This window comes from Pygoscelis adeliae, unplaced genomic scaffold (assembly GCF_000699105.1).
Source record: "Pygoscelis adeliae isolate BGI_AS28 unplaced genomic scaffold, ASM69910v1 Scaffold226, whole genome shotgun sequence".
In the NCBI taxonomy this organism is placed as follows: Eukaryota; Metazoa; Chordata; class Aves; order Sphenisciformes; family Spheniscidae; genus Pygoscelis; species Pygoscelis adeliae.
The window spans coordinates 4,171,052-4,182,146 of record NW_008824983.1 but is presented as its reverse complement, the minus strand read 5'-3'; the positions used below and the strand labels follow the sequence as shown (position 1 = coordinate 4,182,146).

Sequence of the window (11,095 nt, the reverse complement as noted above, 5' to 3'; positions counted from 1 at the left end):
CCCGGCTGTGCCCCCTCCCAGCTTCTGGCTGGCGGGGCATGAGAAGCTGAAAAGTCCTTGACTAGTGTAAGCACTGCTTAGCAACAACTAAGAATATCAGTGTGTTACCAACATTATTCTCATCCTAAATCCAAAACACAGCACTGTACCAGCTACTAGGAAGAAAATTAACTCTATCCCAGCCAAAACCAGGACAATGACGAAAGAACACCACAGTGTATCAGAAACACTCTAACTAGAACATGAGGTTTACACAGAAGAGACAGAAAAAAAAGAAGTCAGCATATACATTCACGCATAGGTGACTGCCTTTACCAGAACTCCTTTCTTGTTCACATCCACCTCGCTTGAAGCGAAGCCTTCAAACGCTTCCGTTTCAGAGTCAGTGTCTTCAGTGAAAATCCTCCGCAGTTCTTCAGTGAGGTATCTGGACTGAAATCGAACCTCCTGTAAAAATACCAGTCAGTAGCTGTGAGAGACAGTCAGGTACAGAGTAGTCACACAGTCACACTAAACAGGTTCTGAGGTTCAAGCAGGTACCAACTAGATGGCATATACTGTGAAAGCACTTTGCAGGCAAAGCCTGTCAGAAGAAAAAAAAGCAGAAGACATTCAGTTTCAGCACTGAATTATTTTAACTTAGCAGGATTTTTTTTCCTCATTTTGAGCGCAGGGCTTTAACTGAGCTGCTTCTTGTGAGGAAAACTTTCTTCTTTGCCTCTTCCTCCTCTTCTTCACTACTACCCAATAAAAATGAACTATCAGTTTTCTTATGTGTAAATTTTCATGTTGTTTTGTATGTTTTCTTCTGGATGTAAAAAACCAGGCCTTGAATGGAAGAAAATACAAACCACAACCACAGTAAGAAAGAGCCCTCCTGTTTTTTCACTTAGCAGTAAAAACAACACTCTCCTCTGGGCTTGCTGCGGCAGTACTCGAGGCTCCTGGAGATGGAGTCTGCTCCTTCTCACGCTGTTACACCATCATTGACACCAACACAAAACCACAGAGCTTTGAACAGCCCGACTAATATCCCTCCGCCTTCCAGCTGCTCAACTCTCTCTGTTTTAATGGTGCAGTTTATGATTCAAACGTGTTCTAGGGTACACAGATCCCAAATTTCTGCCTACAGACTAGGAAGTAAAAAGTCAGCCCACGAAAAATAAACTAAGATCTCATTAAAACACTCTTCACGATATGCACATTACATACCAATTAAACACAATGCATTTACTAAATCAGACATATATTTGCATACTTCTAATCAGAATTAGTAGAAGACCATCTGTCAACTTGTCCCCGTTAGTCTCCTGAAAGACTCATTCACGGTGGGAACATAACCCATGTTCACACCACACCTGCCTCTTGAAAAGTCAGCAACATGCACTTAAGTTTGTTTCCCCAATTTTCCTCTGCTATTTCTTCCTCCCACGTGAGATACAAAAAGGACCTTTCATACGATGCACTTGCTAAATATTTTTATTCTTCTTTTCAATTCTCTCCCGTCCCTGACTTTAATTACACACTTCTTTACGTTAAGATAATATCTGGTGAAAAACAGATACAATGGATGAGTGGAAAAACTTACAGGAGAATGGGAGGGGGGGAGCTACTGCATATGCTGTTTCTTTACACTTAAACATCTCCCACAAATTATTATGGGTAATTGGAATGAGTTTTCTCTAAGCAAAATTACTTTATTCTTTTGTGGTTAGCTGCAGTGCAGCTGCTTGAGAAAGGAACAAACACAATAGGGAAGTTACTTTAAAATTAAATTGCATTTCTTGGAGGGAAACTGAAGTTTTTATGCATTCTGTGTTTTCATGAAATTCCACAATGAAGGTTGGGGGGGAGGAGGGGAGGGGAAATAAGCTGTTTGTTAGCTAAAATGACTAAAAATAACACACCTAGAACTATGCTGTTACACCTATGAAGAATGATATACACAAGGTAAAATACGCATCAGGGATACCTATAGGAGAAACAGCTGAAACTCAGCAGAAGTGCAGAGATTATGGGAGTAGGGCTGCAGAAAGCCCTGAGGAAAAGCAGACACGCAGAGGTCAATAACTGTTAGTGTTTGCACATCAGCATCCAAGGGAACACCTGATGCACTAACACCCCATTCACCATCCCAGCAGGGCAGCTGCCTTGCCTCCTCTCCCAACAACTGCAGTGTTTTTCTGAACTTCCCATCGTTTCACTCTTCACACCAAAACCTTTTAGTTTTGCACGACAATTAGCTACGGTCTTTCTCAGCGACAGTGGTGTTTGGCATCATAAATGGATGGAACTCAGGATAAAAAAAATCATGTTTTTATTGTACCATTTAGTGGTAAAGGAGTTAAACTCAATACTGATGGAGCTTTAAAATGATTCTCAGCCCAAGGGAGACAGAGGAATGGTGAGGAAGGCTGCAGTGCCAGCTGTAAATCTGGAACAAGTCTCCCTGGGATTCCCAGTAACGCATGTTAAATTAACAGTACATAGCTCTTCCACAGCATTTTTCATCAGAGGATTTTAAAATGCTTTGCAGCAAAGATCATTAGCATAATCTCCATCTCACAAGTTGGGAAACCAATGCAGAGAGAAGTAAAGTAAGGTGCCTGCAGTCCCCAAGCAGGTAGCAGAAACAGAACCACAAGGCTCCCTCTCCACCACCACCACCACCTCTCCTCATTGATCCTTCTTCATGCTCCACACAAAGCCACAGATACAAGAGCAAGCTACCTCCTGGTTTTCTGAAGTTACCAATACCGCCGTCTAGCAACAAGACGACGAAGCGATTTATAGCCAAGTATATTCTGTTGCTTAAAAGCTGCTGTCTTTCTCCATAGCACAGACTTGAGGCTCTACTCCCAAACAGCTTCTGCACTTTGTACAAGCCTCTCTGATGCCATTTGCCTACGAAGGCTCAGAAAGAGCACATACTCATACCAAGCCCCATTCTGTCTGTTCCCTTTGCTAACACTAGTCATATTCCTTGTCTTCAACAACTCTCAACCAGGTACTGACCTGATGGAGAAAGAAAAAGGCAGGGAAAAGGCAGGGAAAAGGCAGGGAAAAGGCAGGGAAAAGGCAGGGAAAAGGCAGGGAAAAGGCAGGGAAAAGGCAGGGAGGGGACAGAAAAAGGAGAAAAGAGAAAAAAGGAAGACATTTTCAATTTTTTAATTACAGAGGGACCCTTTTGAGAGCACAGCTGACAAGGGTATCTTTTAGCACATTAGTCCATATCTATCAAGTATATAATTACAAGCTTCTAAAAGACTAAAAACTAAATTTTCTGGCAGCCAAGACAGCACACCAGTTCTCTTCCTTTCTTGTGAATTCAGCTGGTACCTCCAGCTACCAAGTCAGAGAATGAAAAACATCAAATCATCATGCTGATCCAAGCTACTTCACCATCAAGAGAGCAGAGAACCAGCAAATCTCACAATCGAAGCAGGAGCTGATGGTTTCTGTGGGTCACCACCACTAAAACAGCAATTTTAGTGCAGAAAAAGCACTAATATAAATTAGCACAGAAACAGGACCGACATAAATTTCTGGAAGAAATACCTCGAAGTCTGCATACTCACAAAACCCATCTATTACCGTGCATTTGCACTGCCTTGTGTATCCAGAGCACACCAGCCCAGGATGGCAATTCTCTCTCTCCTGTTTGCTTCACTTACCTACTTCACTTAAACTCACCTTCTAATGAAACCTATTTTCTTTATATTAGGAAAGAGTTTTTAAAAGCAATCATCAGAACCTAAAAAGGATAGCAAGTTTGTTTACATTTCTTTTTAATATCAGGACTGCAGATTATGGGGTTTGCTGTGAGTTATGGCTCATGCAGCCTTGACACAAGCTCAGAGTACTACTGTACCGAAAGAGCATAACTGGGCCATGGCAATCCGTTCCTACCTTTTTTCCTGACTCCAGGGAACCAAAACTAGCATAGCTGTCCTCTGACAACAACCTCTGTCTGGAAGCATCATCTTGGAACCCCAGAAAATCTTCACTGTCACTGGGGGCATTAAAAACGTCAGCCGCTTCCTTGGGTATCTGTTTCTGATTCAAAACGAGACAGAAGATAAGAGTCAGACACGCCAACTTAATAGGAAAACTCAAATTGGTAACAGTACAACTGATTTTTATACTCCTATGCAAGTACAAATTTGTATCACAAAATACGCTACACATAGCAAAACTGTACCTCATTTAGCTAAACTCCAGGAAATTCTGTATTTTAATCCCTAAATACAGACTCCAGATTTGGGGCTAGGGAGGGGATGCAATATGCAGGGTGTTTAACTCCACACAACAGTGCTTCTCAGATGTAAAAATACATGTGTGCCTCATCTTTGCAAGCACGTGCTCAGAGCACCCTTTACCTGTACTGAAACCCACCATCGCTCCTCCTCTTACAGAGCAACAATGGCTCAGAGGTGAGGAACACACCTTCAAATATAATGCAATGCTAAACAAGTACAAAGAACCCTTACCATTAGATCCGGTAACAGTACTGTAACATGTTTTATCAGACACTTACCTAACTCCAAAAATAAAACCAATGCAACTCATTCTCTTTCGTCAGTACTGCCGCAGAGCTTTTTCCGTGACACTTGGTAAGAAAGTGAAAACCCATTTTAACCAAGAACATTTCTCGTTTTGCTAAAAGCCCACAATGTAGCCCGCCAGGAGGAAGCACTGCCAAGGGCAGGCAGCGGCACTTTCTGAGGTGACCAAGGTCACAGCTTCAGAGTTCAAGAAGTCCAGCCCCAGCACAGAAGGAGACTCGTACCACCAGAGGTAACCATTCCCCCTGGCAACGTACTTCACCGAGCACTTCGGATAAGCTTCTCCATGTAACGGGCCAGTAAGGAATTCCGCCTTTAGACAGCTCCCACCTAGGCTGCTTTAGGATTTGGTGTCTGGAAGGATGGGATGAACAGATCCAGCCTTAAAAACCAAGGCAGAAGGCATTTTGCCAAGTTTCAGAAGACTGTTTTACACATCCCAGTATCATCTGCAAAACCATTCTGCTGTTCACAAAAATGCTCAGGGAGGAAAGTGTCCACATCGCTTACCAGCACCCAGACATTTGTCTTCTACATCCCCAGGACCACACAGAATCATAGAATGGTTTGGGTTGGAAGGAACCTTAAAGATCATCTAGTTCCAACCCCCCTGCCGTGGGCAGGGACACCTGCCACTAGACCAGGTTGCTCAAAGCCCCGTCCAACCTGGCCTTGGACACTTCCAGGGATGAGGCATCCACAACTTCTCTGGGCAACCTGTTCCAGTGCCTCACCACCCTCACAGTGAAGAGTTTCTTCCTTAAATCTAATCTAAATCCACCCTCTTTCAATTTGAAGCCATTACCCCTTGTCCTATCATTACATGCCCTTGTAAAAAGTCCCTCTCCAGCTTTCTTGTAGGCCCCCTTCAGGTACTGGAAGGCTGCTAGAAGGTCTCCCCGCAGCCTTCTCTTCTCCAGGCTGAACAACCCCAACTCTCTCAGCCTGTCTTCATAGGAGAGGTGCTCCAGCCCCCTGATCATCTTCGTGGCCCTCTTCTGGACTCGCTCCAACAGGTCCATGTCCTTCTTATGTTGGGGGCATGTATGTGTCACGCACACTACTCTTACTTGAAGCAAGAACACCTCCCTGCTGTTTGCTGTGTGCTAAAGCCACACGTGGATTTCCCACTCCTCTCATTAACTCTCAGGAAAATGAGCTCAACAGCTGCCTGGTGAGAGAGGCCAGTTCCTCGTCCGAAGGAGAAGGTCTCCAGCCCTGAACATTCAAGAGAACATCCCTGAGATCAACCCCAGAAGTGAGAGCAGCCTGCCCTTGTCTGCTGTCACAGACAACCAAGGTTGCTCATACAGGGCCCCATATAATGATTATTTTTTATTATTATTTCACCTTTTTTTTTTTTTAATTTATTTGTGCCAAGGCAAATGGCCCAAAGGAGGCTTATTCTCCAAAAATAATGTTGCTGACAAAATTCCACTTCCATTAGAAGAGCAAGCAGCACCTTGACCAAAGCTTCACTCTCTGAAATAAGCTACAGTAACAGGCATACATAGGCTCAACTCTATTCTTGCTCTGCTTTTATAAAGCTGATGTAGGCTGACGCAAACCTGATTTACTGTTGCTTGAGCAAGAGCAGAATTCACCTCCAAACAACTGACCCTCGCAGGCTTATAACAGCACGACCCAATGCACTGCTGCAGAAGCCGTGCTGTCCGCGTTTGAATCCCTTTGGATATTCCCTCACCCCCACCTCTTAAAACGAACAGACAGAATCCAGCTCTGTTGCTGTGACAGAATTCACTCAGTACAGAGCAGCACTAAATGAAGCATTATGCATTTTAATGGAAAAACATACAAGGAGCTGTGGGGCTCGTTGCTATGAATAAATTGCTTCCAGGAGCCGCTGCATTAGTTCTTGTTCTATTGTACAACTGAGTTAGCCACTGCTGTGATTACTGTATGCCTAACTAAATTCTTCTTCTTCGTCTATTACTTCTGCATCTGCACCAGAGGAGCTGTTATGGGGGTGTAATTACTGATCTTGAACAAAGGAAAAAAAAAAACCAAAAAAAACTTTCCTAGTAGAAGACCTTTTTTGATCTTTATGCATTCCCAAATACTAACGTACTGATTAAAGTAACTTACTGCAGAACTTCAAAGATTTTTAGTTTGTGACTTGCTCTCCATAGCCTGACTATGAAGAATCCTATTCAGTCATTGATGAGTCCCCATTTCACCAAAAGGGCTTAGCTTAGTAACAGAGAACACCTGACACATACAAGGTGGGCACACTCCAGTTTAAAAAGAGCACCCTCACGACCAAGCTTGCTCATCACCAGTATTTCTACACCTGAAATCCAGTATTTCTACACCTGAAATCACAACCGAAGCTTACTCCCAGCAGAAGTCCATTGCCATCAGCAGACAGACATCAAAGACAAGCTTGCACCAAACACCTCTACCGTGATGGGTTGGTTCGCCATTATTTATTGTGTAGTCCTAGAAGCCACATACATTTCCATTTTTCACTTTCAATTAAAATACATTCAGAAACTGATTTATAATCAGCATCAGAGCCTAGCATTTCAACTCTGTCAACAAAGTAGCATATACCAAGAAAGAAAACCACGTATTTGCCTAAACACAAATGTCAAAATACTAATCTACTCTAAACACTTGAAAGATGCAGGCACTTCAAGAGAGGATCTTTTTGCCACTAAACCCCTAAAAAAGGCAGGAAGGCAGAGAGGTGATGAACATTTCAAGCTTGCTCAGGGAAAATATTTCAACATGAAAAAAACACAGGTTCAGACACAATGGTCTGCTGAAATGCTGCAGAGATGTGAGAAATACTGTCTTTTAAAGATATCGATTACAAAAAGCAAAGTACTGAAAACCTAGTAAAAGCTGGAAATAATTCACAGCTGCTAAAAAAGTCAGTCTCATGTCTAGTACAAAATTTTATACCTATTGAGCTCAGTTATTTTTGCACATAAAATACATTTACTTGTTTAAAACACCCACAAGGTACTTTTCAAAAGCAGCGGAAAACATTCCCCGCTACAAACAGCATTCAATCCAAGAATTTCCAGAACAGCCAACCTGAACTATGTTTTTTCCAACAAAAGATCAAAGTTCAAGATATTCCCATCTCCCAGTTTGCCCTTCTCTAAATTTGCCAAAATGCCACCAGTACACCCCGGAGCGCACCCAAATTTGTCGGGCTGCGCAGAGGAGAGTTACCGTTTCTGCAGAACCAGGAGCCCGCAGCTCCCGTGCTCCCATGAGGGCTGGCAGACCTGCCACCAAGGCACAAGGGTGACAGAGACGGAAAATGAGGCCGGGAGGGATGTCAGACCTGTTTTGGCGACATTCCCGCACTCACCACGCAAGTGATGGGAAAAGTAAGGCACCTGAGGTCCCCACCAGTCAAAACACGATTTTTCTAAGCGCCATCTCCATGAATTCCACCTGCCGTGTTAGGCAAGGAGAAAAAGAAAAGCCGGAGGTGAGATGTTTTACTTTCCACGTCAACAGGAAGAATTCTCGTGTCTCAAGTGAAAAAAGCAACCTTCCTGATACCCAAGTCAAAACAGATGCAACTTGCCTGCAAGGCAGCACCCTGGCAGGCTGCGAGGAGAGAGCGCCTGCATGCATGCACACCCTCAGCTTCGGTGGGAAGCATCAGAGTTATTTCTATGCCACTGTCAATCATATTTCATTTTTTTAAGAGGTATTTGTACATATCACTTTCATTGCCAATTGTCACACTAGCACATTCTTCTCTGGCAATGATGTATCAGGAGAACATACTGCGTGAGAAAGCAGGGCTAGATGTAATTCTCTATTTTTGCTCCTACCGTGAAAAAAAAAAAAAAAAAAATCAGTGGGGCTGTTTTCCCCTCCTTCAAGTTTGCACAATGCATGGACATTCCTGTTTGAAGCAGGGGACAGAGAATTTCGGTAACGTTCAAACTTGCTGCTTATTCATTTCAGTCAAACTGAAATAATCCCAGTTTAATCTCAAATGCATACTCACACAAACCAAACTTGTGCAAAGTCGCACCTTCAACTCATGCTGGAAAACCTCTTGACTTGTCCCAGGTTTAGTACGCAGCAAGCCCAAGGCACGCCACCCAAGGGTTACAGGCACTGGATTTGGCTCATAGCCCCGAAATAACAACCGAACAGGGAAGCGCTCCAAGGCTGACAATTATGGGCAGCGCTACAATAGAGGGCCCCAGCCAGAATGACTGTAGGGGCCAAACCAAAAACCCAAAACTATTTACAAGTCAAGATTCTTGTCTTTCCACTGGAATCATGGCAAACAGCATTGTGTGAAAGCTTAATTTTAAAAATCACACAAACGTGTGAAAGACATGGAAGGCAGAGAGAGGCAAAGTCATGTATTATGGTGCAGAAGAATCACACAACTGGACACACGGTCGGTCACCAGGACTGTCAACACCATCCAACCAGCCTGAGACTCAAGGGCAACAATGAAATCTAGGAAGGCAACGAAGATCCCAGACAATCTCCACAATTTCTCAACAGCATCAGAGGACAAAAAGCTGAAACCTTCAGGACAGTGAAGTATACTCCTGGCACAAGTGGCAACAGGGTGAAAGGCAAGTGAGTGTCCAGAGAAAAGAAGGAACAAGTGATAAAATGAGCAGTCATCACACAGTTTTACAATCTTCACAGGGATACTTTGATTCCACCAAAGGTGAAGATGGATTATGCCTGAGCCTGTAGATCTGCCACAGCAACAGCTCCTGGGACATTCAGGATGGTTCCCCCTGCCCCCACGAAAAGTTACGGTAATTTTCACCCCAGCCAACCTACTGCTAAACCCAAGTACTCCATGAAATTTTAGTAAATTCAGCCATTTTCAGAACAGTAGAGTATGGTTTCTACATTGCTTTATTTAAACTGATAATTAAGCTAGAACCTATCAAGCTACTTTATCCTAAAATAAAGAATGCCCAACTGTCATAACCACATGGCAAGTCATTTAAAATGTTACCTTCCATAAGCAACATCTACCTGGAGACTATGCCCTACTTTTCAAAAACAGTGATAATAATGTGAATAGCAGCATGCCGGCGTATGAACGCAGTCCAAATGCTCTGTCAACTGCTACTCTCTCTTCTTTTGTAATATCTAATCTCTCGCTGATCAAAACAGTAGTAACAGCTATTTCTGAATTAATTCTGCATAATTCAAGAGCATCCCTTTCATCTGTGGTGGTGCCTAATTACTTTCCGAGCCCTGGCGTTCCAAGCAAAACACTTTTGTCCAATGCCACAGGAACGCAACGCGTCCCCTCTTCATGTCTGGACTGCTAACGTCCAGGCTTTTTGGGTGCAAAAGCTTGGTCAGCCAGCACCCCTTTAACAAGCTCCGTGTACTGAAACTGCTGTGCAAGGACCTGTTAAATTAGACCCCGGGATGGGAAATGGAGCTGCAGGTCTTGTGATGCAAAACAATTTTGCACTGCGGACTTCCCTTGGCAATTGCTTTCAATGGGGGCACGTACTCGCTTACTAGCTAATCTACCAGTCAGCAGATGACCTGTGACGTCAGAGACAAGGCAACCTTCGCCACCACGTCCTCCTGGCTCAGCCAGGACTGAACCCACTGCTCACCAGCCTGTCGCAAAGAGGAGCGAGAGCTAGCAGAAGGCCTTGCTCAGCCAAAAACAAGCTCCCACGAGAAACAGGAGAACACTGAGAACAGACTGCCTCCCTCTCCCCTTTGCTGAGCCTTAAAAGAAACACGATGTACACCCTTTCAGCTGTGCAGTAGAAAGGTGACTAGCAGACAGTAAGAGCCTCTTGTTATAGCACCAGAGGTGAGGAGTAAGTGCTATTCGCTTCTGTTGTACCGTGTCAACCAGGTTTCTCCCCAACTGTTTTAGTGCCCTTGTCTCCACTCTGCCAATGGAGAGCCTGAGGCCATACAGAGGCGGAAGGTTTACCAAGTCCCTGAGAGGACAGAGGTCCTAACAAACGTTTCGGTGTTTCTACAACCCCCCTGTTCCACAGAAACCCATGTAACTCCCCAACCTTCCACCAGCAAGAGCTGACCGAGATGCTGACTTCCTCCTCCCTCCCCCCCTCCCTCCCTCCCGCCTGCTCCCCACCTGGGAGGACCACCATACCACCTCTCAAGACTTGAACCACACACAGGCAGCCTGATGCATCCCAGCAAACGCCGGGCTTGGACCAGAGACGGCAGTCGGGTGCGCCGATCAAAGCACGGCTGCGTTTGTCCCTAAGCCTCCAGCCTTACCAATACTCACATGTATTCAGGCGACTCAAATACGTGTTCGTGGCATCGCGGCATTTCAACAACAACAACAAAAAAAAAGGGGATAGAATTTAAAAAAAAAAAGAAAAAAATTAGCTATTTCAAAAGTGACATCCCCTGGCTTACAGAGACTAATTAACAAAGCTCCTCCCCAATAAGCCACGCGCACCCCATCGGCCTTTATTAGGGACGTTGCAGGACCCAGCCCCGCCGGCCTTTCCCCACGCCGATGCCGAACGCCCCCCGGGGCCGCCCCA

The 11,095-nt window shown here is 44.4% G+C and overlaps 1 protein-coding gene across 1 annotated transcript in view; it reads right to left on the bottom strand.

Annotated features, from left to right (window-relative positions):
• Window positions 1–11,095, bottom strand: part of CDCA7L (cell division cycle associated 7-like) — a 22,332-nt gene that overhangs the window by 9,620 nt on the left and 1,617 nt on the right. The window contains exons 2-3 of the mRNA XM_009325767.1: window positions 3,910–4,056; window positions 316–447 (exon numbers count right to left, since the gene is read on the bottom strand). Coding sequence (XP_009324042.1) covers window positions 316–447; window positions 3,910–4,056 — 279 coding nt within the window. The remainder of the gene's footprint in view (window positions 1–315; window positions 448–3,909; window positions 4,057–11,095) is intronic.